This window comes from Cnephaeus nilssonii (assembly GCF_951640355.1).
Source record: "Cnephaeus nilssonii genome assembly, chromosome: X".
NCBI lineage: Eukaryota > Metazoa > Chordata > Mammalia > Chiroptera > Vespertilionidae > Cnephaeus > Cnephaeus nilssonii.
In genome coordinates this window covers 105,222,103-105,249,916 of record NC_137071.1, presented here as the reverse complement: position 1 = coordinate 105,249,916, position 27,814 = coordinate 105,222,103, and the positions used below count along the sequence as shown (strand labels likewise).

At 42.8% G+C, this 27,814-nt stretch overlaps 1 protein-coding gene across 3 annotated transcripts; it reads left to right on the top strand.

Moving 5' to 3' along the window:
• Positions 1-198: 198 nt before the first annotated feature.
• ZNF75D (zinc finger protein 75D) lies at positions 199-27,814 on the top strand. Of its 3 annotated transcripts, XM_079765041.1 has the most exons (6): positions 199-458; positions 2,224-2,748; positions 4,210-4,402; positions 5,107-5,198; positions 5,528-5,654; positions 26,296-27,814. In XM_079765041.1, the coding sequence occupies exons 2-6, from the start codon at positions 2,302-2,304 to the stop codon at positions 27,003-27,005; spliced, it is 1,569 nt and encodes a 522-aa protein (XP_079621167.1). In that variant the 5' UTR covers positions 199-458; positions 2,224-2,301; the 3' UTR covers positions 27,006-27,814. The 3 variants fall into 3 exon arrangements, with proteins under 3 accessions (XP_079621167.1, XP_079621168.1, XP_079621169.1); XM_079765042.1 differs by lacking the exons at positions 4,210-4,402; positions 5,107-5,198; XM_079765043.1 differs by lacking the exons at positions 199-458; positions 2,224-2,748; positions 5,107-5,198 and having other exon boundaries at positions 4,263-4,402.

The window sequence follows — 27,814 nt, the reverse complement described above, 5'->3', positions numbered from 1 at the left end:
ATTAACTTTTTTTGCATCAGAGGCTGAATGGGAGAAGAAAGGCAATCCTTCTAGGTTGGAGGTTGGAAAGGACCCGAGAGATTGTTCCTAGCAGGCTGGGCTAAGACTGCACAGGTGGAGGAAGGAAGATAGATGGCTGGGCGTGGTTGTCACAAAGCCACCGGAAACGAGTCTTCCTTTTCCGGTTGGGGCCCGGTCTACATACCGCGACCTTAAAATGGCGAGTCGGGGTACAGTCTTGGGGAGATAGAGGGAACGGATGGGAGACTGAGCTTCCAAGTTCCCTGCGCTTTTGAGTCTTGGCGCTCCTCTGGCCAGGCGTCACAGGCTCCCGACACCGCCTCCGCAGTGGCGCAGGCGCGGAGAGCTTTCTCCCAGAGTACCCCGGAGGCGTGGCGACTTCAGAGTCTAGTGAGGAAGAGGGAAGTGGCGTCCACGGAGGCCAGAGCCGCGTGAAGGTAATCGAGAAGCCCGATTTTCCCTTTGTATTTGGTCTAGACAGCTCGAGAGATAAGGGCCGCACGTGCCAGTTGCAGCCTGCATGGTGGTGAGGGGGTGGGGGTGGGGAGGTGGGGGATGGGGGATGTAGCCTTCCCCAGTTCGCGGTGGCGTCTTTGCCAGGCGGCCGTCAGCCTGAGTTCAGGCAGGACCTTTTCTCTGTGAGGCCGGTATTCAGGTTCCTATTTCCACATCTAACCTCCGGAAGTGATCTCTTTGTACTCTATGTGCAAATATCATCCAGGGTTGCTGCTGAAGCACACTCGGAGGCTGCCCACGTGCACAGGGCTTATTGTCACCCTTGTGGTCGACATAGAAGGTGTAGCGAATTAGTGGTGGGGGATGGGGCAGTGATGACTACCACTGCACCCAGGGAAACTTTCCGGTTTCTGCTGGCTTATGATCATATCCCTGGAGGAAGGGTCATTACAGCTTCTGCTGCTAAAAAATATAGGAGGTTGCCAGAGGGAGGGGGGATGGGAGAAGGGGGTCCTAATATGAGGTGACAGGAGAAGATTTGACTTTGGGTGGTGGACACATGGTCCTATATACAGATTGTGTAACTTAGTAATTGACACATGAAACCTATATGTTCATGTTGACTAATGTCACCCCAATAAAATTTAATACAAAAATAAATAAATACATAAATGTAAAAACAACAAAAAAAATCCACAAACAAATGAAATATATAGGAGGTGTCCCTGTACCTCCTCAGCCTGTATAAGAAGCAAAGAACCAACCATTTCTTTGAATACCAGTGGTATCCTCGAAATAAATTTGTTGCTCTTTTTGTGGATCACCTCAGGGAAAATCAGACTTTCCAGGCTATCCTCAGCCTTGCTTAAAGATCTGTAATGACCCTGAAGAAATGTAAAGTCAGGAGAAGGAGTACCTTTACTAGACCCTTCCTGTCTCAAGAAATTTAACCATCACTATTTATTTCCTTTTTTTAAAAAAAAATCTGCCATTTAGATATCTTATAAACAAATGGAAGTTTTTCCAGTAAGTAAACAAGAAATTGAATGCACAGTTCACATTTGCACAGAGTCCTTTATAAATTTCCCCCAAAAGTACCAACAAAAAATGTTGTGGACATCTGGTTGCTTAGTCGGGGGATATTTGCTGAGAGGAATAAGGTTACTTTTTTTCCTGAATACTTTACTTCTTTTCTGATCTTCCTGTCTCAGTTCTCCTGCCCGTGTTAATGTAATGGAAAGAAAACCATCAAATGTTCCATGAAGTAAAGGCTCCAGTCTTCTTCAGAGAATGAAGGGACATAGAAGTTATTTCCCCCCTGACTAAAGACAAAAGATTGGAATGATCTGTTAAAATTTAGAGAAACTCAAATATGCCCTATTTGTGAAGATGGGATAGGAAGAACACAGATTAAGTATTAAATAGTCTTAAAGCTCCTTTTAGCCAATGGGTGCCAGTTTTTTTCACCTACCAATTGTTCCTCAGCCTTTGAGCAAACAATTTTCAGTTGACATCTGTATTCTCTGAGCTGTTCTTTGTTTCAAAGTTGAGTAACAGAAAAGGAGAGAAACATGTTACTTTGAAGTAATCTGCCGTCATGAATGTCCTAATTCTTGGCAGTTGATTTTAAGGAGGAAGCAGGACAGAACTTTTCTGTTCATTCTTCCCTGATAATTATAAAGAGCAAATAAATATATATCATGTGGCTTTTATCTTGACTTTCATTTTTTTCCTCTCCTCCCTCAGTGCCCTTGGGGAGAAGATCCATTCATTGGTTTTGTACCAAACCTGAAGGCCTCAGTTGTCAAAGGTGGCACCAGGAAAATGTCACAAATAGGAGAAAAACAGTTCCAAGAGCAAATTATGATGAGACATCTGAAGATGAATGCATGTTCATACCCACACGTGGAGTCTTTGTGGGAGACTAAGGAGTCTGTGAAAGAGAGCTCCAGTCAGAGTAAGAAATTCAGCCCACACATGGACAGTCTTGGTCTTGAGAGTGCTCGCCAGCAATTCCGGAGTTTCTGTTACCAGGAAGCACCTGGACCCCTCGAGGCTGTCAACCAACTTCAGGAATTATGCCATCAGTGGCTAAAGCCAGAGATCCACTCAAAAGAACAGATCTTGGAACTGCTGGTGCTAGAGCAGTTCCTAAACATTCTGCCCAGGGATATTCAGAACTGGGTACAGAAGTATCATCCACAGAGCATCAAAGAGGTTGTGGCCCTAGTGGAATGCTTTCAGAGAGAACCTGGTGGAATAAGTAATGAGGTGAGAAAAAAAGATTCCTCACACATACAATGAAATAGGATAAGGGTGGGTATATTTATGGGTTGGGAGATTAATGGGGGAATGATTTTGGTTAGGTCACTCTTCCGTTGTTCCTTTAGGACAGTGGTCGGCAAACTCATTAGTCAACAGAGCCAAATATCAACAGTACAACGATTGAAATTTCATTTGAGAGCCAAAAACCGACTTCTGCGCATGGGCCACGAAGTTTCAATCGCACTGTACGTGTGCGCCCGCCCGCACGTGGTATTTTGTGGAAGAGCCACACTCAAGGGGCCAAAGAGCCGCATGTGGCTCGCGAGCCGCAGTTTGCCGACCACTGCTTTAGGACAATTAGGTGAGATCTGAAATCACGTATATGCAGCAATAGTCTACAGGTTTCAGAGCTCCTGGCAGTCTTTCCTGGCCTTAGCAAAAAGAAATGCATTTTTCCCTATTTAGGGCCAGTGCAAATTGAGTGTGGTGAGCCTAGTCTGGCATGGCCAAGGAGATAGGACTTGATTTCCTAGAAACAGAACTAAAAGGCAAGAACAAATTGGGAAAGGGGAGAAAATCGGGAGGGGGCGGGCAGACAGCACTTAGAGACCAAAGGAGAGCAAGGGTAGCAAACAGAAGTATAAATCAAACAACTCTGGGGAGACTGCAGAGGAGGAGAAGAAATAGAATAAATGGGAAGCAAGGACATGAAAATAAGAAAAATGCCAAAAGAGAAGTGGAGAGAATCAAGATGCTGAGGGGTAGTGCCCTCTGTATTGGGAATACACATCTCTGGGCTAGGAAAAGAGCCTCCATTACCCTCCCTTAGTGATCTATCCTTGGCTTTGCTGGTGAGTGGGGGGACCAAGGTATGCCCTGGGGAGATGGCAGCACACTCCCTTTCTTCAGGAGTTCACCTTGAGGAACACAGGGCAGGATATATTTTTGTGTCTTACTACAACTGAATCCTGAGGAGGGAGGTTAGAGCTGAACTTTCCCCAGTTTTTTCCCCATTGCATCCCCTTTCTCCATGAAATCCTTTCCTAACCATGAGGAGATTAGAAAAATCTGACAAAGAGGGAAAACCTTTTTTATTTAATGCCTTAGATAAGACTAAAATATAGAAATCCACTCAGGCAAGTGTCTAAGTCAAGGAAACAAGCCAGTGAAGGCAGCATAACAGGCAGCCTGCACCCAGTCTGCTAGTAGCCTGAGCTGTGGCTGTACTAGTATGTGGAGGGGTGGAGGCTAGCAGCAGTCACAGCCTTTTTTATTTTATCCTAATTTTCCCACGTGATGTATATAGTTCTTTGTGAGAAAAGGGTAGCACAATACCTTTACGGTTTTTTAATACTTCCTTTAATGTCACACACTCCCTAAATCTGGGCTCTATTCTTGTTCGTTCCTCCACCACAGCCTAAAACTGCAAGTAAGTTCTGTGCTAATGAGGATGGGGATTATTTCTAGGTCACAGTCCATGACCTGGGAAAGGAGGCAGTGCTCTTGGGAGGAACAGCAGAGGTCCCAGGCTTTAAGTGGAAGCCAGCAGAGCCCCAAGCAATGTGTGTGTTCCAGAAAGAATGTTGGAATGCATACCAGGTACTACAAGAACAGCTGGGCTTGAAAACTCACACAGAAACCCAGCCTGTATATGAAAGAGGTGAGGAGCTTCATAATAATTCTCTTCTGGGAGCTGTGATAGTAATCGATTCAGCTAGAATATCATGGGAATTTTCCAGGTGCCCAGCCATGCTAGCAGTTAGGATGTCTCATATGGGACTACAATAGGTCAATGGTGGGTGAAGGTGAGGAGCAGTGTGGTGTACAGAAATATCCAAACCATGGAACCCTGGTATTCATATCATGGACCTTGTTCCTTAGAAATTGGAGAGAAAATGGAATAGGGACTGGTGGGGTCATCTGACCCTTGTAAGTTAGAGGAGAAATTAGATCAGAAATGAGCTGTCAGTGACAAAAGAGGAAGAGAATTATGCACCAGGAAAAAATAATAATAGACAAAAACATTTCACATTTCCTACCATACACTGGAGGACTTGAGTCCTTCATTTTCAAACATCTCTAATTCTTGCCCAGCCCAATGAACAAACTATTTTATGATAGGAAAAAATAGTGAATTTCCTTTAATAATTTATCTCATGAAATCTGGGGAACCGGTTCTATGGAGTGGTGGATATTCGGTTCTTATTTACCATGAAAAGGCCACTTTTGGCATTACATACACATTCATACACATGAAGGTGAACTATCTTTACTGAAGGTGTCCTGATATTCTATATTTTACAAATCAGCTCAGGATATTCATAAACAGAAAAGAGAAATTTTCTGGCTCCTTTCCACCCACAGCTGTGCCTGCTCAACAGATTCTAGCCTTTTCTGAGCAGAAAAGCACCCCAAACTGGAAGATGCCAACTGAGCTCGTCTTGCCTGAATCCCAGGTGAGCTGTACATTCCAGATTTTTCAGGCAGCCTGAATGTGACCTTGTCTGTGCTTTTCTCTGCTGCCCAAGACCCACAGTGCCCAGCAGGTATTCTGAGCCGAGTTAGCCTCAGATGTCCTTTACACAGCTAGGCTTGCGACAGTGGGAATTGGGCACCTCCCAAGCTTGTTTACTGATCTCTTTTCTTTCTTTTCTGCCACTCACTTTTCCTCTCTAAATTTTATACACTTAATTTCAGTGACTGACCTACCATGTAATTCAGAAATGAGTGACAATACGATTTCTGTGTTGGCAAATACTGAACTAAAACCCATTCTCTTCTTTAGAGTTTGTTGACATTTGAAGATGTGGCTGTGCATTTTTCCGAAGAAGAATGGAAATTACTGGCCCCTACTCAGAAGATCCTCTACAATGAAGTAATGCAGGAAAACTATGAGACTGTCATCTCTCTAGGTAAAAATTCTTCCTTTCCTTTGTGTAGAAGTTGAGTAATCTGTTATGTCCTCAGTTTATGGAAAATGCATTCCTGTAAGAGAGTCCCTATGTTCCAGTAGCTGGTTGGTTCTCAACTTGGTGATGTGGAGAAAAAGAAAGGCATATCCAAATCACCTAGAGCAGCGATTTTCAACCTTTTTCATCTCATGGCACACATAAACTAATTAATTACTAAAATTCTTTGGTACACCAAAAATATCTATTATATTTTTTGTCAATCTGACAAAAAAAGTAGGTTTAAGTTTGATTCACTCACACCGGACGGCTATTGTTATGTTGGCTGTTATGTTTTTTTAATTTGACAGGGAAAAGAGGTCAGTGCTGCTGACTAAATAGTCAAGTACTGAATGTTTTACAATTTTTTTGTGGCACACTAGTATGCCTCCTGTGGCACACCTGTTGAATATTGCTGATCTAGAGAACTTTTTACAAATACACATCCCACTTCTTTATTCTAAATAGAAATCTTAATCCATCATATCATACTTCTGCCCCACTCTGCAAATCTGCTACTCTCATATCTTTTCCATGTCATGAAAGGGCATCATATATTTGGCCCCCTTTAACCTTTTACTACCCACCCCACCCTCTTTCCTGTGGTCTGTGTCTGTGAGTTTCAGTTTTATATCCCACATATGAGTGAAATCATATGGTTCTTAGCTTTCTCTGACTTACATATTTCACTTAGCATGATATTCTCAACCCTCTTCCACTCTTAATCATCCTAGTGTAAGCCACCATCATCTCTAACCAAGTATAATTCAATAGCACTGAGTTCTCATTCCCCATATTGTTTTGATTGATCCTCCTTAGGTTTAGTTCTTAGCTTCCTCATTGCATATTCATCCACAACCACAGTAGAGTATAAAGAAGATATTGAATCTAAGATTCTGCCCATTTAAACATTTGGAGTACATGAAAGTATAAAAGAATACTTCACTCTTCCTGACAGTAATCTAGAATTAAGATGGTAGTTCGTGACCTCAGGGTTTTATTTTCAGAACATTATTGCATTCTAAATTTAAAGTGATCTGTTAGAACAAGTAGAAGAACCATAGATCTAAGGTCCCCATAGTTCAAGGACAGTTTTCTACAGGTAACTATATACATGGGAAGAGGAGAAACGTTTCTTGATAGGAGCCTTTACAGGGATTTTTAAGATTCTGCTCCTGTATTTTTTATTGAACTTTTTACTGAGATTATTACAGATTCACGTGCAGATTTAAAATGTAATACAAAGGATATCCATGTACACTTTTCCCAGTTTCCCTCAATGATACTTTTTGCAAAAGTATCATATCACAACTAGACTATTGATGCTGATATAATTCACTGACCTTATTCATATTTCCTATTTTACTTATATTTGTTTATGTGTGTGTATATTTAGTTTTTCAAAGGTTTATTATATGTATAGGTTTGGGTATTTACTACCACAATCAAGATACTAAACAGTTGTATTACCACAAGGATTCCTCCCGTTACCCCTTTATAACCACACACACTTCCTTCCCACACCCTACCCCATCACCAGCCCATGCCAACCACTAATGTGTTCTACGTTTCTAAAATTTTGCAATTTCAGTAATGTTATATGAATGGAATGTAAACTATGTAAACTTTTGGGATTCACTTTTTCTTTCAGAATTATTCTATTCTGAATAATTCCAGAATTATTCCCTGGAAATTCATCAAGTTGTTGCATGTTTCAGCAGTTTACTACTTTTTACTGCTGAGTTATATTCCATAGTATTGATATACTATTCACCTACTGAAAGATATCTTTGCTATCTTCAGTTTTTGGCTATTGGAAATAGAGCTGCTATGAACATTTATGTATGTGATTTTATGTAGAGATAAATTTTCATTTATCTGGGATGAATGCCTTAAGAGTGCATTTGCTGGTTCATTTGGTAATTGCATGTTTAGTTTTATAAGAACTTACCAAATTGTTTTTTTCATAATGGCTGTAAAATTTTACCTTCTCACAGCAATGGGTGAGTGATTCAGCTTTCCCACATCCTTGCCAGTGTTTAGTACTGACATCTTTTTTTATTTTATTTTTTGCCATTCTGTTAGGCATGTAGTGTTATCTCCTTGTGGTTTGGATTTGCATTTCCCTAATGGCTAATGATGTTTTATCTTTTTCATGTGCTGATTTGCCATCTCTCTATTTTCTTTAGTGAAATGTCTTTTGCCCATATTTTAATTTAATTGTTTTCAACTGTTGAGTTTTGAGAGTTCTTTATATCTTATAGATCCTAGTGCTTTGTCAGATAATATGGTTGGCAAATGGTTTCTTCAAGTCTGTATATTATCTTCATCTTCTTCCCATGGGCTTCCACAGAGTGAAACTTTTTAATTTTGATGAGAACCAATTTTTTAAAAAATTTATTTAAGGTAGCCACGGTCTTTAATAGAATCCAGGTAAAGGGAAAGAGATGCTGTGGTCACGCAGGGGGCCATATGCGATCCAGACTTGTACTGCTGGTTGCTATCGTGGGAAGTTCTTGTGGGGTCCTCCTGCGTGGGCTCGAAGCTGTGCTTCTCCAGGCACTCGGGATCATCCCTAAAGTCTTTCTTGATGGCGGCCACCACCTCACAAAAGAGCTGCTCTGCCAGCCATCAGGGGCCTGTCGGTGCCCGGTGCCCACCGGGGCGAGGTAGTTCACATAGGGCTTGAGCTTGAAGCTGGCCAGCTCGGGCACTTTCTCCTTGACCAGCCAGTGCTCTTTGCACCGTGGCTCTTGTAGAAGGTGTGCAGGGTCCCACTTGCTGGTCCACTTGCTCATCGGGTCGGCACTGTGGACCACACAGCACACCCCGCACCTAGGAGCCCCATGTTGCTGCCACCAGACCTCATGCCGGGCCCCGACCCATCCGCGGCCTGCTCCCATTTTTCCTTTAATTGATTGTGTTTTTGGTATCAAGGCTAGAACTCTGAATAACTCTAGATCCCTAAAATTTTCTCTTATGTTTTTTCTTAAAAGTTTTATAATTTTACACTTAAGACCGTGATCCATTTTCAGTTACTATATAAAGTGTGACTTTTAGGTCAAGGCTCATTTTTTTTTCCTATGGTGGTCTAATTGATTCAGCCCCATTTGTTGAAAAGGACATCCTTTTACCATTGAATTGATTTTGTACTTTTGTCAAAGATCAGTTGGGCATATTTTTATGCATCTGTTCTGTTCCATTGAGCTATATGTCTATACCTCTGCCAATATCACACTATCTTGATTACTATCCTATATAATAAAAGTCCAGCCACCATAAGTGAAATGACCAGAGACCAGAACCACCACAGCTCCTCGCCGGGCTGGCCCCACCCCCAAGCAAGTGGTTAGGGGCAATCAGGCAGGCAGGCAGAGTGGTTAGGGGTGATCAGGTAGTCAGGCCAGCAGTCAGGGGAAATCAGGTAGGCAGACAGCCCCTCGCTGGGCTGGCCTCACCCCCAAGCAAGTAGTTAGGGGTGATCAGGTAGTCAGGCCAGTGGTTAGGGGTGATCAGGTAGGCAAGCAAGTGGTTAGGGGCGATCAGGTAGTCAGGCCAACGGTTAGGGACAATCAGGTAGGCAGACACCCCCTCGCTGGGCTGGCCCCTCCCCCAAGCAAGCGGTTAGGGATGATCAGGTAGGCAGGCAGAGTGGTTAGGGGTGATCAGGTAGGCAGAGCCACAGTTAGGGGTGATCAGATAGGCAGGCAAATGGTTAGGGGCGATCAGGTAGGCAGACAGCCCCTTGCAGGGCTGGCCATGCCCCACAACAAGCAGTTAGGGGCAATCAGGCAGGCAGGCAGACCAGCGATTAGGGGTGATCAGATAGGCAAGTGGTTAGGGGCGATCAGGTAGGCAGGCCAACAGTTAGGGGCGATCAGATAGGCAGATGGCCCCTCGTCCCCCAGCAAAGGGAGAGGGAGGCCCAGGCCAACGGCAGTGACTCTGTGGCAGGTATACGGCCAGCCAGTGATCACCCCGCAGGGGGAGGCCCGGGCCAGCCAAGCCATCGCACCCCACGCCTGTCACCTGCAGAGGGAGGCCACCAGTGGCAGGGGTGGGGGGCAGCGCTGCCCAGATGGTAAGCAGTAGCAGCGGTGGGAATGGGGCCAGCTGCATGCAGCTGGGGGAAGGAAAGCCCCAATAGGCCCTGGTCTCAGGCCAGGCCTAGGGAACCTACGCCAGGGGTCCTGGATTGTGAGAGGGTGCAGGCCGGGCTGAGGGACACCCCCCCCCCCGCCACCGTGCACGAATTTCGTGCACCGGGCCTCTAGTCTCTTCTAATAAAAGCCTAGGTGGTCCTCATGTCCTTGCGTGACGCCCTCATGTCATCACAAGATGGCTGGCAGGGGAGGGTAGTTGTGGGTGACCAGGCTGGCAGGGCAGGGCATGTGGGGGTGAACAGGCCAGAAGAAGAGGGCAGTTGGAGGCGATCAGGCTGGCAGGGGAGGGCAGTTGTGGATGATCAAGCCGGCAGGGGAGCGGTTAGGGGGCGATCAGGCTGGCAGGCAGAAGCGGTTAGGGGCAATCAAGAAGGCAGGCAGGCGAGCGGTTAGGAGCTAGCAGTCCCAGATTGTGAGATGGATGTCCGACTGCTGGTTTAGGCCCAATCGGACATCCCCCGAGGGGTCCCAGATTGGAGAGGGTGCAGGTCAGGCTGAGGGACACACACCCCCATGCACGAATTTCGTGCACCAGACCTCTAGTAGCTATATAATATACTAGAGGCCCAGTGCATGATTAAATCATGCACGTGTAGGGTCCCCTAGGCCTAACCTGCCATCCAGGCCATATCCACTGCCCCGCAAAGCCTAGCACGCTCCGCGGACACTGCTGGCAGCCTGCTCCCCGCTTTTGATGGCAAGGGGTCCGCTGGTGCCGGAGTGGACACACAGCTCCCTGCTTTCGATCGTGGGGGAGCTGGGTGTCTGTCCGCTGGTGCAGCAGGCCTTTCAAAAGCCTCCGGTGGAGGCTTTTGGCCTGGTGCCGGAGTGGACAGACACCCAGCTTCCCCGCTTTTGCTTTCAATCGCGGGGGAGCTGGGTGTCTGTCCGTTGGTGCACCTGGCCTTTCAGAAGCCTCCGGCGGAGGCTTTTGGCCTGGTGCCGGAGTGGACAGACACCCAGCTCCCCCACTTTCACTTTCGATCGTGGGGGAGCTGGGTGTCTGTCCACTGGTGCCAGAGCGGACACCCAGCTCCCCGCTTTTGATGGTCGGTAGGCGGGATGTGGGCTTTCTGTGCCACAGCACAGCCATGGCGCAGATGCTGAGCTCATGCTGCCGCTGGCGACGCAAGCTCAGCATCCCGCCGGCCTAATCGGCCACCCCGAGTCCCACCCCCCCGCGCCTTCTGGCCAATCATGGGCATAGCGAAGGTACGGTCAATTTGCATATTACTCTATTATTAGGTAGGATAAGCCTTAATGTCTATCAAGTATAAGTGATTCTTCCCACTTTATACTTTTTTGTGAAGATAAAATTTTATTTTAGATATTCTAGGACCTGGGCTTTTCCACATAAATGTTAGAGTAGGCTTATCTATATGTATAAAAGGATAATATGCAAATTGTCCCCTTGGGAGTTTGATTGCTTGCTATGACATACGCTGACCACCAGGGGGGCAGCACAGAATAAAGGGAGGCCCTGGCAGGCAGCCAGCAACCTGGGAAGGAAGGTTCTGGCCAGGCCTGGGGACCCTACCCGTGCATGAATTTCGTGCACTGGGCCTCTATGTCTATAAGAAGCTATGTTGAGATTTTGCCAGAAATCACATTAAACTTATATATTAGTTTGAAGAGGATAGATATCTTTACTATGTTGATTTTTCCAGTCAGTGAACAAAGTATGTCTTTCTATATAGGTCTGTGATTTCTTTCAACTTTTTGTAATTTTCAGTATAAATATCTTCTACATGTTTTGTTAAGTATATGTGAAAGCATTTCATTTCATTGGAGTAATTATAAATGGTAATATTTTTAATTTTGGCTTCAACATGGTCAGTGTTTTTATATAATAACTAGAGGCCCAGTGCACGAAATTCGTACACTCAGGGGTGGGGTCCTCAGCCCGGCCTGTGCCTTCTTGCAGTCCAGGAGCCCTCGGTGGATGTCTGATTGATGGCTTAGGCCCGCTCCCCACCGGAGAGGCTCCTGCCACCACCACTGCACTTGCCTGCAGTGAGCCCGGCTCAGGGCTTCTGGCTGAGCAGCATTCCCCCTGTGGGAGTGCACTGACCACCAGGGGCAGCTCCTGAGTTGAACGTCTGCCCCCAGGTGGTCAGTGCGTGTCATAGCGACCGGTCGTTCCGCTGCTTGGTCAATTTGCATATTAGTCTTTTATTATATAGGATTACATATTACTTTAATGTCTCATTTCCCAATATATGAGTCACTTTTTCACCTTTTGCACTCGGATGTCGAGTGTGACTTGACACGGTTAGCATCGGTAGCAGCTCTTTTTATACTCTTTGAATGTATCAATAATTTGAAATATAAAATAATCCAAATAAATAAGTTTGTATGAAAAGAAACTCCAGTTTTTTATTCTACTGCCACGCTTTGTAAAATCTGGGGTATTTCAAAATTAAATCCCGAGTAGAATAAAGGAATCGAGAAAAAAGCAAGCAAGTGCAAAGGGTTAAAGTATGTTTAGGCTGCCTGGCTGGTGTTTCTCAGTGGTTGAGCATCAGCCTATGAACCAGGAAGTCACAGTTTGATTACTGGTCAGGGCACATGCCCGAGTTGTAGGCTAGATCCCCAGTGTGGGGTATGCAGGAGGAAGCTGATCAATGACTCTCATCATTGATGTTTCTTTCTCTCCCTTTCTCTCAAATTAACAATAAAAATATATTAAAGTATGTTTATGCTAAAAATTTACAGTCTTTAAATTTACAGGTATTACCCAAACAATTTAAATATTTGTAGAAAAAGTAAACACCTACTTTTTCAATAGTTTATCAGTATTACTACTGAGTCCACAAAGTGAGAATAACAAAAGGCCTACTCTTTTACTTCCTCTTAAATTCCAATTATTGAATCATAAATGGTACTCCATTTGAGATGATATTTTATGCAGAATATTTGGTGAATTATATTGAATTGTTAGTATGATTTCTTCAGAATTCTTAATCAGGATAAATCCTCTTTCATTTTTCAGGGTTACTGAGCTGTAGAATTAGACCTTGATGGCACTATTTATCTTCAGATGGTAATATGACATAATGGAGATTAGCATGGACTCTGAAAGTTGAGGAACCCAAGCTCAAATAATAAGCGATGTTCAGTGCAAGAAAACACTTACATTTAACTCCACCTGTGCATGAAACGTAAATGTAGAGATCAAACTTGTTTACATATGTAACATCCAATATAAGATGTAGAATCTTTTTCAAGATTTCAGAAGTTTCTTTCATCCCCCTTTCTGACTACTACCCTCAGAATTTCTCAATTTTCTGACCTTTATAATCATTGATAGTACCATCAGTTCATGAAATTCATATCAGTGGATTTATATGATTTATTCTCATTTGTGTCTCACTTTTTTTGCTCAACATAATATCTATGAAATTAACCCATATTTTTGATATCAGGATTTTTTTCTTTTTTTTTTTAGGTGTGTAGTATTCTATTATTTGAATTTACTACCATTCTTCCATTTTCCTGTAGGCAGATTTGTAAGTTGTTTCTAATTTAAAAATATTATGAATAAAGGTATGCTAAACATCCTTTCACATATGATTTTGAGGACCTATATGCCCATGTCTTTTATATATATAAAGCAGTAAATTTAATGACTCATGCTGTAGGCATATGTTTAGTTTTAGTAGATACAGTTTTGCATCCTTTTATCCAAGTTATACAACCACCTGCAGTGAATGAGAGTTCCAGATCCTGCAGATGCTTGCCAATAATTAATATTATAAATCTATTTAATTTTAGCTATCCTGGTAAGTAGTAGAGGAATAAATTTGAGTTTATCTGGATTTGGATATTATTCTTTATCAATTCTTGTTTACATTTGTGTTTTCTCTTTCCTGAGGTGCCCTGATTTTCCCCATATTGCTAAAGGATATTTTCATTAGAAATAGGACTCTGTTGACAGTTCTTTTGTTTTTAGACTTTATGGTTTCTAATGGAAAACCTATTGTCATGAGAATTACTTTTTCCTTATAGATAAAGTGTTATTTGTCATTCAGAAATTTCAAGATTTTTTTCTTTTTTTCTTTTTTTTTGCCCCCAGAAGTTTGACTATGATGCCAGTGTTGATATCTTTGGGTTTATCTCATTTTGTATTTGCTCACCTTCTTAAAATTGAGGATTTCTGTCTTTTGACCAATTGAATGAGTTTTCAGCCATTATTTCTTCAAGTACTCTTTTAGCTCCATCTCCTTTAACCCTTTTCACTCGCTTGTTTTTTTCTCGATTCCCTTATTCTACTCGGGATTTAATTTTTTAAATACCCCAGATTTTACAAAGCGCGGCAGTAGAATAAAAAACTGGAGTTTCTTTTCATACAAACTTATTTATTTGGATTTTTTTATATTTGAAATTATTGATACATTCAAAGAGTATAAAAAGAGCTGCTACCAATGCTAACCGTGTCGAGTCACACTCGACATCCGAGTGCAAAAGGTTAATTTCTTCCTGGACTCCAAATGTTACAGTTTTATTTATTTATTTATTTATTTATTTATTTATTTATTTATTTATTTATTTATTGTTATGACTCCAGTGGTTCTGATCTTTTTCTGTTGTTGTTTTCAAGCCTATATTCTCCCTATTCTCATTGGATATTTTTATTGTTATATTTTCTAGTCCCCTGAGTGTTTCCTCTGTTCCATTCATTCTGCTTTGAGCCTATTCAGTGATTTATTTCAGTTATTACATTCTTCTGTACTATAATTTTCATTTGGTTCTTCTTTATAGCTTCATTTTCTTTGCTGAGACTTTCTACTTACTTGCCATAACTTTCTTTTTTCCCCATTTAAGGATGTTCAAAATCACTCATGTAAAGATTATTTTGATGGCTGCTTTAAACTTATTATCAAACTAGAGGCCCGTTGCACAAAATTTGTGCATGGAGAGGGGGGGTGTCCCTCAGCCCAGCCTGTACCCTCTCCAATCTGGGACCCCTCAAGGGATGTCCGACTGCCTGTTTAGGCCCGATCCCAAACAGGCAGTCAGACATCCCTCTCACAATCCAGGACTGCTGTCTCCCAACTGCTTGCCTGCCTGCCTTCCTGATTGCCCCTAACTGCTTCTGCCTGCCAGCCTGATCAACCCCTAACCACTCCGCTGCCAGCCTGATTGATGCCTAACTGCTCCCCTGCCAGCCTGTTTGCCCCCAACTTCCCTCCTATGCCGGCCTGGTCACCTCTAACTGCCCTCCTCTGCAGGGTTGATTGCCTCCAACTTCCCTCCCTTGCAGGCCTGGGTCCCTCTTAACTGCCCTCCCTTGCAGGCCTGGTGCCTCCCAACTGCCCTCCTTGGTTGGGTTTATTTGCATCTTGTGGTGGCCATCTTGTGTCCACATTGGGGCAGGATCTTTGACCACATGGGGACATCCATATTGTGTGTTGGAGTGATGGTCAATCTGCATATTACTCTTTTATTAGATAGGATAGAGGCCTGGTGCAGGGGTGGGGGCCAGCTGGTTTGCCCTGAAGGGTGTCCCGGATCAGGATGGGGGTTCCCTTGGGGCGTGGGGCGGCCTGAGCAAGGGGCCTGTGGTGGTTTGCAGGCCAGCCACACCCCCTGGCGACCCAAGCGGAGGCCCTGGTATCTGGAATTTATTTACCTTCTAATATTGAAACTTTGTAGCCTGGAGCGGAGCCAAGCCTCCTGCTCGCTCCGTGGCTGGCAGCCATTTCTGTTGGGGTTAATTCACCTTCTATAATTGAAACTTTGTAGCCTTAAGCAGAGGCCTGGGCCTGGCCAGGGTGTGCGGAAAGCTTCGATTTCTCTGTTGCTGGGGGCAACCCTGGCCTGCTCTCTCCAGCTTCGTGGCTGCCGCCATTTCTGTTAAGATTTGTTTACCTTCTATAATTGAAACTTTGTAGCTTGAGTGGAGGCTTAGGCCTAGCAAGGGCAGGCAGAATGCTTGGCTTCCTCCGTTGCCTGGGAAACCTTGCTCTCTGTGGCTGTAGCCATCTTGGTTGGGTTTATTTGCATACTCGCCCTGATTGGCTGGTGGGCATGGCTGGTGGGCATGTCTTAGGTGTAGCAAAGATGCGGTCAATTTGCATATTACCCTTTTATTAGGTAGGATAACTCTGTCATCTCTACTATCTCAGTGTTAGTATCTATTATCTTTTTTATTCAGTTTTAGATCTTTCTGCTTCTTTGTATGAATAATTTGATCATTGAAACCTAGAAATTTTGAGAGCTTGTTTGGAGGTTCTAGCAGGGGAGTGCAGCTACTCGTATACCCTTGACCGAAGACCGGTCCTCTCCTCTGGGGGGAAAGTCGTCCTCTTTGACCGAGCACACAGCTTCAGGAGAGAGACACATGGATCTGTGAGGGAGGAGGGGGACACCCACCTAGCCAGCCAGATCAGCCGAATCAACCCTGGCGATCAATGGGGTGACAGATGTCACAGCCAGATCGCCCTCACATCCGAAACCTAGAAATTTTGAGCATTATGAAACTCTGGATCTTTTTCAACCCTGTTTTATCTGCCTTTGCTTTGATACTGCTCTGGTAAGGGACGAGTGAGATGCCACCTAATTATTTCAAGAAGAGAGTAGAAGTCCAGGTTCCCCACTTGGCCCAAGGTTTGTAGGTGTGTGTGTTGGGGGAAGGGAGTGGGTATTCATTATTGTTATGAGATGGTGGGAGTTCTGGCTCCCTGCTATTCTTCTGCCAATATCTCCCCATGTGGAGGGATAAGTCTGCTTTGTTTCTATTTCTTACGGTTTCCACTTACATGACCCAGGACTGACTCCCACTGGTGCGGCCAGGATCCAGGACTGACTCCCGCCCGGAACGGCTGACCCGCAGCCACGGCAACCCAGCACTGACTTCCAGTCTGGTCAAGCCTCCAGTCGTAATGGTCGTTAAGACCCTGGCTCTTTATTATATAAATGTCATTGATTTTGTTTTGGTCTTGTATCCTGTGACCCTACTGAAATCACTTATTAGTTCTAAGAGGGGTTTTTTTGGATTTCTTGAGATTTTTCCATATAGACAATCACATAATATGTAATTCCTTTTATTTCTTTCTTCTCCATTTTTTGATCATTTTTATTTTTCAATTACAGTTGACATACATTGTTATATTAGTTTCAGGTATACACCTCAGTGATTAGACATTACATAACTTACTAAGTGATCATCCCAATAAATCTAGTACCAATCTGTTACCATACATATTTTATTAAAATATTATTGACTATATTCCCTGTGCTATACTTTACAGCTCCATGACTATTCCGTAACAACCAATTTGTACTTAATTTTTTAGAAAATATATTTTTATTGATTTCAGAGAGGAAGGGAGAGAGAGATAGAAACATCAGTGATGAGAGAGAATCATTAATCGGTTGCCTCCTGCATGCCCCCCACTGGGGATCGAGCCTGGAACACAGGCATGTGCCCTTGACCGTAATCGGACCTGGGACCTTTCAGTCTGCAGGCTGACGCTTTATCCACTAAGCCAAACCTGTTAGGACCCAGTTTGTACTTCTTAATCCCTTCACCTTTTTTACCCATCTCCCAACCCCCCTCTCATCTGACAACCGTCAAAATGTTCTTTATATCTATGAGTCTGTTTCTGTTCTGCTTATTCATTTATTTTGTTTTTTAGATTCAATTGATCATAGATACATATTTATTGCCATTTTATTGTTCATATTTTTTATATTTTATTCTTATTATTCTTAAAGAAGATCCTTTACCATCTATATATATATATATATAAGGCTAATATGCAAAGTGTCACCTCTGGAATTCAGCCGTGAGACTGGGAGTTCGATCATTCGCTATGATGTGCACTGAGCACCAGGGGGCGGCAGCAGGGTGCTGAGGGAGTGAAGGAAGGAGGAGGTGGGGGGAACTGCCTGGTGGCGGTGTGCGGGTGGTGAGGGAAGAAGGAGGCAGGGAGGTGAAGGAACCATGCGGTGGCAGCATGTGGGTGGTGAGGGAAGGAGGAGGTGGGGAACCTGATTGGCCCTGATCGCTGGCCAGGCCTACGGACCCTACCCGTGCACGAATTTTGTGCACCAGGCCTCTATTACTTCTATTATAGTTTCATATAAGGCTGGTTTGGTGGTGATGAATGATGGTTGTTCTGTAGTTTAGTTGTATCTTTTATGTGTTTGTGCAATGAGGCGAGTACTGCATTTACCTAAAGGCCATCTTGCCCAGAAGTTACCTTTTATTTTTATGCAGTAGTCCCAACTTCCAGTATTATGCTGAATAAGAGTGATGAGAGTACACATCCTTGCCTTGTTTCCAATCTGCATGGAAACATTGTCTTTCACCATTATCTTTGATGTATAGGGATTTTTGTTGATAATCTTTATCAAGTCTATATAATTTCTATGTTCCTTAGTGTTTTATAATAAATGGATGTAGAATTTCTCAAATACTTTTCTGTGTAAGTTGATAGGGTTGTGATCTTACAAAGCTTATTGATATGGTGGGTTGTATTGATCAATTTAATATGTTGAACCAGCTTAGCATACCTGCAATAAATTTGACTTGATTATGTTATATAATACTTAAATATTGTTACATTCAGTTTACCAATATTTTGGTGAGGATCTTTGCATTTAAGTTCATGGGAGATGTTAGTCTGTAGTCTTCTTTTTTAGTGTACTGTCCTTGTATGATTTTGCTATCAGGGTAATACTGGCCTTATTTTTAATTTATTTATTTACTTATATGTATTTTATTTTTACATGCAATAAACATTAATATTTAAAGGAAAAACGATTTTAAATATAATATTACATGCAATAAAAATTAATATTTCAAGAAAAACAGATTTTAACTATAATAATATTACCAAAACTGTACTAACATAGTATAATATCACAAAAGTTGTAGGAAATATTAAAGATCTGCAAATAACAGGGTTACTTCTATTATATTCTAAAATATTTTATTTTCTCTGGCTCTATTTTGGTTCATCAGTTTATGTTATTCATTATATTCCACAAATGAGTGATATCATGTGATATTTATCTTTCTCCGACTGGCTTATTTCACTTAGCATAATGCTCTCCAGGTTCATCTATGCTGTTGGAAATGGTAAGAATTTCTTCTTTTTTATAGCAGTGTAGTATTCCATTGTATAGATGTACCACAGTTTTCTAATCCACTCATCTGCTGATGGGCACTTAGGCTGTTTTCAAATCTTAGCTATTGTAAACTGCTGCTTTGAACATAGGGGTGCCTATATGCTTTCTGATTGGTGTTTCTAGTTTCTTGAGATATATTCCTAGAAGTGGGATTACTGTGTCAAATAGGCGTTCCATTTTTAATTTTTTATGGAAACTCCATACTGTTTTTCACAGTGGCTGCATCAGTCTGCATTCCCATCAGCAGTGCAAGAGGGTTCCTTTTTCTCCACATCCTCGCCAGAACTTGTCATTTGTTGATTTGTTGATGACAGCTATTCTGACAGGTGTGAGATGGTACCTCACTGTCATTTTGATTTGCATCTCTCAGCTGATTAGTGACTTTGAGCATCTATATATATATAAAAGGCTAATATGCTAAGTGTCTGACCATCCAACCAGTCACTATGACACGCACTGACCACCAGGAGGCAGACGCTCAATGCAAAACCTGCCATGTCGCACACAGAGAAATAGCACCGCAGACCTAGCGCCCACAAAGCAACACTTGGCATCCCCCAAGTGGGACACAGGTCCCGCCACCACCCCGAGCAACAGCCCACCAAATCGCAGTCGACACTGCCGAGACCCCATGGGTAAAAATGCGGCCCATGGTCCAGCCCAGCCCAGAAACAGTCGCTATGGGCACTAGGTAATGATGTCACGTAGCAACACCTGGCTTCCTCTCCCTTCGCGACAACTAGCCTCCTTGGAGTTTCTTCAGCCCAGGAACACAACTTGCTTTATAGCCAGGTGCAAACATTTCACACTTGAACCAAATGTCTGTGAAGTGTTTTCCCATGCCTCATCTCATTTGATCCACACAGAAGTCCTGGAGTAAGTAGATAGGAGACTTGGTGGAATCCTATTTTCTTTTCATTAGCCGGAAAACGGAGATTTAGAAAGTTTAGACACTTCACCCAACTGAAAAGAAGTAAGAAATAGTCAACCTTAAAAATGACTTCAGGTTTTTCACTGCACAGAATATAGTCAAACACTGCTGCAGTTAAATATTTTACCCTTTGTTCCCCCTACATGATCGAGAGTAATAATCTGCTTCATGTTGTTGTTTACTGCTATGTTGCTGACAATTACCTGAAAGAGAAGTTGGGGTGCTTCACTGGGCTGGAACAAGTTTAGCTAAATCAGAAAGCAAGTCTAATTAAGCAAGTTTATTATCTACACTAATAAAAGAGAAACATGCAAATTGGCCATCACTCCGCTATGCCCACCAGCCAATCAGGAGCAAGTATGTAAATTAACCCAACAAAGATGATGGTGGCTACGGAGCTGGAGCGAGCAGGAAGCTTGGGTTGTCCCCTGTGATGGAGGAAGCCAAGCTTCCTGGCTGGCCCTGGCCTCTGCTCAAGGCTACAAAGTTTCAGTTATAGAAGATAAATAAATCCCAGATACCTGATTCCAGCTGGCCCTGGCTTCCGCTCAAGGAGGCGCCGAAAAAAAAAAAGAAAGAAAAAAAGGAGGGACTGGGAGCCTGGATCGCCGAGGGGGCGTGGCCAGCCTGAAAACAGCCCTCAGCTCCTCACCTAGGCTGGCCACACTCCCATGGGGTGAGGGTCCCCACTGGGGGGCTTGACCAGCCTGCAAACAGCCATTAGCCCCTCACCCAGGCTGGCCAGGCACCCCAGCGGGGACCACCACCCTGAAGGGGGTGTGGCCAGCCTGTAAACCGCCCTCAGCCCCTCATCCATGCTGGCCAGGCACCCCAGCAGGGACCCCCACCCTGAAGGGGCTGTGGCCAGCTTGAAAATAGCCCTCAGCCACTCACCCAGGCTGGCCACGCCCCCCCAGCGGGGACCCTCACCCCATGGGGGCATGACCAGCCTGCAAACCACCACAAGCCCCTTGCCCAGGCCATCCCATTCCCCAAGGGAACCCCCACCCTGATCCAGGACACCCTTCAGGGCAAACCAGCCAGTCCCCACCCGTGCACCAGGCCTCTATGTATACTAATAAAATGGTAATATGCTAATTAGACTGGGAGACCTTCCAGGAGACCTTCCGGACGTTCTTCTGGACAAAGCCGTGGTGGCGGGGCCAAGGTAGAGGTGGTTAGAGGCCAAGAGGGGAGGGCAGTTGTGGGTGATCAGGCCAGAGTGGGACAGCAGTTGTGGGTGATCAGGCTGGTGGGGGGCGGGGCCGTTGGGGGGTAAGCAGACCAGCAGGGGGGCCAGTTGGGAGCGAGCAGGCCGTCAGTGGGGGCAGGCCAGTTGGGAGTGAGCAGGCCAGCAGGGGGGCAGTTGGGGGCGAGCAGGCCAGCAGCGGGGGCAGTTGGGAGTGTGCAGGCTGGCGGGGGGCATGTGGGGGTGAACGGGCCGGCGGCAGGGGGCAGTTGGGGGCGAGCAGGCCTGCAGGCAGAGTGGTTAGGGGCAATCAGGCAGGCAGGCAGGCAGGTGAGCGGTTAGGAGCCAGCAGTCCCAGATTGCGAGAGGGATATCTGACTGCCGGTTTAGGCCCAATCCCTGTAAACCAACAGTAGGTCATCCTTCGAGGGGTCCCAGATTGGAGAGGGTGCAGGCTGGGCTGAGGGACACCCCCTCCCTCATGCACGAATTTCATGCACCGGGCCTCTAGTCTATATATAAAAGGCTAAGTTGACTCACGCATGCGCGATACATATAAAGCTTTTGCTGGCGCAAATCGCACATGTGTGTTTCTATCTGTTATTGTCGATTGTAAATTTGGTTGACACTTCTATTATAAAGAGCGAATACCGACACTAAAATAGTTCTAATTAATTTCCTTTCAATTGCCACGAATTCTTACACTGGGCCACTAGTGTTTTCATATGTCTCTGTCCTCCTGTAGGTCCTCTTTCAAAAAGTGTCTATTGAGTTCCTGTGCCCATTTTTTGATTGGATTGTTTATCTTCCTTTTGTTAAGTTGTATGAGTTCCCTATAAGTTTTGGAAATTAAACCCTTATCGGAGATAACATTGGCAAATATGTTCTCCCATGCAGTGGGCTTTCTTGTTGTTTTGTTGATGGTTTCTCTTGCTGTGCAGAAGCTTTTTATTTTGATGTAGTCCCATTTGTTTATTTTCTCCTTAGTTTCTATTGCCTTAGGCGTTGTATTAGTAAAGATATTTCTAGGACATATGTCTGCTATATTGCTGCCTATAGCGTCTTCTAAGATTTTTATGGTTTCCTGTCTTACGTTTAAGTCCTTTATCCATATTGAGTTTATTTTTGTGAATGGTGTAAGTTAGTGGTCTAGTTTCATTTTTTTGCATATATCTGTCCAGTTTTCCAACACCATTTATTGAAGAGACTGTCTTATCTCCATTGTATGCTCTTGCCTCCTTTGTCAAATATTAATTGAGCATATTGGCTTGGGTCAATTTCTGGGTTCTCTCTTCTGTTCCATTGGTCTCTATGTCTGTTTTTGTGCCAGTACCAGGCAGTTTTGAGGATAGTGACTTTGTAATACAACCTGATATCTGGTATTGTGATCCCTCCAACTTTGTTCTTCTTTTTCAAGATTGCTGCAGCTATTCGGGGTCTTTTTTTTATTCCAGATGAATATTTAGAGAGTTTGTTCTAGGTCTGTGAAATATTCCATTGGTACCTTAATGGGGATTGCATTGAATCTATAGATTGCTTTGGGTAGTATGGACATTTTAAAGATGAAAGAACTTTGTTTGATTGTGATTTCTGCTCTGATATTTATTATTTTCTTTCTTCAACTTGATTTGGGTTTATTTTGCTTTTTATTTTTTTCTAGTTTCTTGGGGTAGAAACTTAGATTATTGATTTGAGACCTTTCCCCTTTTCTATTGTAAGCATTTTGGCTATATATATTTTCCTTCAAGCACTTCTTTATTTAAAATTTTATTTTAATGTTTAAAGTATTACAAAGAGTAGCACATATGTCTCCTGTTTTCCCCCATTGCCCTTCCCCCAGTCTCCCCTACCCCCCAGTATCTTGCGTCCATTGGTTATGCTTATATGCATGCATACCAGTCCTTCAGTTGATTTCTTACCTCCCCCACAACCCTCCCAGCCTTCCTGCTGTATTTTGACAGTCTGTTCAATGCTGCTCTGCCTCTGTATCTATTTTTTTCATCAGTTTATAATGTTCTTTATTATCCATAAATGAGTGAGATCATGTGGTATTTTTCTTTCATTGACTGGCTTATTTCACTTAGCATAATGTTCTCCAGTTCCATCCAGGTTGCTGCAAATGGTAAGAATTCCTTCTTTTTTATGGCAGCATCGTATTCCATTGTGTAGATGTACCATAGTTTTCTGATCCAGTCATCCGCTGACGGGCACCTAGGCTGTTTCCAAATCTTAGCTATTGTAAATTGTGCTGCTATGAACATAGGGGTGCATATATCCTTTCTGATTGGTGTTTCTACTTTTTTGGGATATATTCCTAGAAGTGGTATTACTGGGTCAAATGGGAGTTCCATTTTTAACTTTTTGAGGAAACTCCATACTGTTTTCCACAGTGGCTGCACCAGTCTGCATTCCCACCAGCAGTGCACGAGGGTTCCTTTTTCTCCGCATCCTCGCCAACACTTGTCATTTGTGTTTTTTTTTGTTTTTTTTTTTCAATTTTTTATTAAGGTATTATATGTGTACATATCTTACCATTGCTTGTCATTTGTTGATTTGTTGATGATAGCCATTCTGACAGGTGTGAGGTGGTACCTCATGGTTGTTTTGATTTGCATCTCTGGGATGATTAGTGACTTTGAGCATGTTTTCATGTGTCTCTTGACTTTCTGAATGTCCTCTTTCGAAAAGTGTCTATTTAGGTCCTTTGCCCATTTTTTGATTGTGTTATCTTTCTTTTGTTAAGTTGTATGAGTTCCCTATAAGTTTTGGAAATTAAACCCTTATCGGAGATAACATTGGCAAAGATGTTCTCCCATGCAGTGGGCTTTCTTGTTGTTTTGTTGATGGTTTCTCTTGCTGTGCAGAAGCTTTTAATTTTGATGTAGTCCCATTTGTTTTTTTTTCTCCTTAGTCTCTCTTGCCCTAGGATCTGTGTCTGTAAAGATATTGCTATGGCATATGTCTGCAATTTTGCTGCCTATAGAGTCTTGTAGGATTTTTATGGTTTCCCGTCTTACATTTAAGTCCTTTATCCATTTTGAGTTTATTTTTGTGTATGGTGTAAGTTGGTTGTCTAGTTTCATTTTTTTGCATATATCTGTCCAGTTTTCCAACACCATTTATTGAAGAGACTGTCTTATCTCCATTGTATGCTCTTGCCTCCTTTGTCAAATATTAATTGAGCACATTGGCTTGGGTCAATTTCTGGGTTCTCTCTTCTGTTTCATTGGTCTATATGTCTGTTTTTGTGCCAGTACCAGGCAGTTTTGAGGACAGTGACTTTGTAATATAGCTTGATATCTGGTATTGTGATCCCTCCAACTTTGTTCTTCTTTTTCAAGATTGCTGCAGCTATTCGGGGTCTTTTTTTTTTTTTATTCCAGATGAATGTTTGGAGAGTTTGTTCTAGGTCTGTGAAATGTTCCATTGGTACCTTAATGGGGATTGCATTGAATCTATAGATTGCTTTGGGTAGTATGGACATTTTAATGATGAAAGATCTTTGTTTGATTGTGATTTCTGCTCTGATATTTATTATTTTCTTTCTTCAACTTGATTTGGGTTTATTTTGCTTTTTTTCTAGTTTCTTGGGGTAGAAACTTATATTATTGATTTGAGACCTTTACCCTTTTCTATTGTAAGCATTTTGGCTATACATTTTCATCCAAGCACTTCTTTAGCTTCATTCCACATATTTTGATATGTAATTTTGTTTTCATTCAACTATGTATGTTTTTTGTTGTTATTCCTCACCCAAGTATTTTTTTTCCATTGATTTTCTAGAGAGAGTGTAAGGAAGGGGGCAGAGAGAAAGGAAGAGAGAGAAAAAGAGAAACTGATGTGAGAGAGACACATAGATTGGCTGCCTCCTGTATGAGGCCAGGGATAGAACCTGCAACTCAGGTACATGCACTTGACTAGGAATAGAACCTGAGATACTTTGGTGTGCAGACCAATGCTCCAACCACTGAACCACACTGGCCAGGGCTCAAATATATATTTTTACCTTTCTTTTGAGACTTTCTCTTTAAATCATGGACTATTTAGAAGTATTGTTTAATTTCATGTATTTTTAGATTTTTCTGGTCTTAGATTTTTTTTGTTTTTTGAATTCTAGTCTGATTTCATTTTTATCAGATTGCCTTTTCTCACTTAAGTTATGAATTTGTTTGTTTGTTCTCATTCTGATGGGTGCATTTTTATTGTGTCCTGCTCATTTTGTCTATTATGTTAGGAGAGTCTGGGTCCTATTTAAATAATTTAATGGGCAGTCACCATGTTTTAGTTTATTACATATGTTCTTTCCTATTTTTATGGAATATGCTCCAGTGACAATTTTAATTTTCAGAGACTTTTTGTTATTTCCTTGGTTTATGTGGCACAGATAGGACTCCCATGTGTCTCTCCTGGTGCTCCCTGAGGGTAAGGAAGGTATTTACTTAGGCCAGAGTATCTCTCAGTGAGAATTGGGAGTCTTGGACCCACAGGGATGAAAGGCTTCCTGGGCCAGGCCACTTGTGCCTAGGCATCTTGCTAGTTCTGCCTGCCCATTTTGTAATGGGTTCTTATGTTGTCAGAAGGTTTCCCATGAAAACTGGGGAAGGAAGAAGCCTATTCAGGGAGGCTTCTGTTGCTAGGTTGTGAGTTAGAAAACATTAGATCTGGGTTGCCTTCTTCTATTGGATGTGGGTATGTAAGAATCCTTGCTATGTTATTCTCCTAGTCCTGGGGTCCCAAACTATTTTCCCACTTTTTAAAATTCTCTGTTGGTCCCTGGCTGGCGTAGATCAGTTGTTTGGGTGTAGTCCCATGCACCAAAGGTTGCCAGTTTGATTCCTGGTCAGGGCACATGCCCTGGTTACTCGCTCAATCCGAGTAGGGGGTGTGCAGGAGGCAGCCACTTGCTGTTAAGCTTTCACATCGATGCTTCTCTCTCCCTCTCCCTTCTTGTCTCTAAAAATCAATTTTTAAAAATATTTTTAAAATGTTATTAAAATTCTGTTGGTTTGTTGTTGGGCCTAGTAGGGAAGATCAGGGAGAAATAGGTCTATGCAATTTTGTGTGGATTGGACTAGAAACCACTTGTTCCTGTATTTTTTTTTAAATCATTGATTTTTTTAAGCTCCATTCCTAGTTTTGTTGTATTGGGACACAGATGGCTGATTCTTCTGTTTATTCCAACAGGGTTAAAGCTCAAAAATGACACTGGAAATGACCCACCTATGTCTACTTCTACATTAGAAATACAAACAACAGGATGCAAAGTATTAAGAAAGGCCAGAATGAAAGTTGCCCAGAAAACAACAGGCAAAGAAAATCATGGTGGTACACATAAGGTACGGAAACGGCCTCGAGCTTTTCTGGGGAGGAAGAGAAAGAAACTTTCAACTTGTAAACAAGAGCTTCCAAAACATATGGATCTTCATGGGAAAGGCCATGCAGGAGAGAAACCTTTTAAATGTCAGGAATGTGGGAAAGGCTTCAGAGTCAGCTCTGACCTAATTAAGCACCAGAGAATTCACACTGAAGAGAAACCCTATAAATGTCAACAGTGTGATAAGAGGTTTAGATGGAGTTCAGATTTAAATAAGCACTTAATGGCACACCAAGGAATAAAACCATATAGATGCTCATGGTGTGGGAAAAGCTTTAGTCATAACACAAATCTACACACACACCTAAGAATTCACACAGGAGAGAAGCCCTTTAAATGTTATGAATGTGGAAAAAGATTCATTCAGAACTCGCACCTTATTAAACACCAAAGAACCCACACAGGTGAGCAGCCTTATTCCTGTAGCATATGTAGAAGAAACTTCAGCAGGCGGTCAAGCCTTCTTAGACACCAAAAGCTCCATGGGAGAAAGGAATCATGTCCAGAATCTCCAGTCTGAAGAAAGTCACCATATGGAGCTTGACCCTAGAGGCAATAAAAGAATACAAAATCATGAGGCACCTAGGATTATGTCATCAACAGAAAATTTGGGAGGGTACATGTCATGCTTCACATAAAGGAATCTAAGTTGTCTCTCTTATTCAGCATTGTATCTTCATTGCCTACCATAAGACTGATAACATAATGGGTACTTTATAAATAAAAGAATGAAAATATAACAATCATGTCTATAGTCTATCTATCTATCTATCTATCTATCTATCTATATATCTATATTATTACCTTCCCAACCCTATGTGATTTAAATTCTTCAGGTAGGTATCAGGTCCTCAGCTAATGTATGATGGCCATTAGTCCTACTCTCATTCTCAGGAGAGGTGGAAAATAAGAATATTCAGGTTCTCTGAAGGGAGCTCAGAGAGTATTACTAAGTTAGACTTTCTAGAGCTATTATTATTTGTGGATGAACAACCAAGCCCATGGCTCAGGGAACTTTATTCTGGAACAGTAAGAGAGGATTCACTGTTTGCCCTGGAAGAAGTACACCCATTCTAGTTGCTCCTCCCATGAACACTACTGCAATGTTTTCTGTCGAGGAATTCCAAGCCAAATGTGAAGGCCTAATATCAACACAGACCTTGGGACCTTGTAAGCACTTGATATATCTCCTCCTGCTGATCCTTTCAACACTGAGGTATATAGAGTGTAATGGTGAAGGAGGCAGTCTGGGCCCTCATTCTGTTATCTTCAAAAGCACAGAGCAGTGGTTATTGGTCTTTTTTTACTTTAACTTTGTGGACTGGAGGC

Excerpts from the sequence above, each read along its gene's own strand:
- ZNF75D (XM_079765041.1), top strand. The coding sequence starts at position 2,302 with ATGTCACAAATAGGAGAAAAACAGTTCCAAGAGCAAATTATGATGAGA. Across the intron at positions 2,749-4,209 it reads CTGGTGGAATAAGTAATGAG|GTCACAGTCCATGACCTGGG; the intron begins GTGAGAAAAAAA and ends GATTATTTCTAG. Across the intron at positions 4,403-5,106 it reads CCAGCCTGTATATGAAAGAG|CTGTGCCTGCTCAACAGATT; the intron begins GTGAGGAGCTTC and ends TTCCACCCACAG.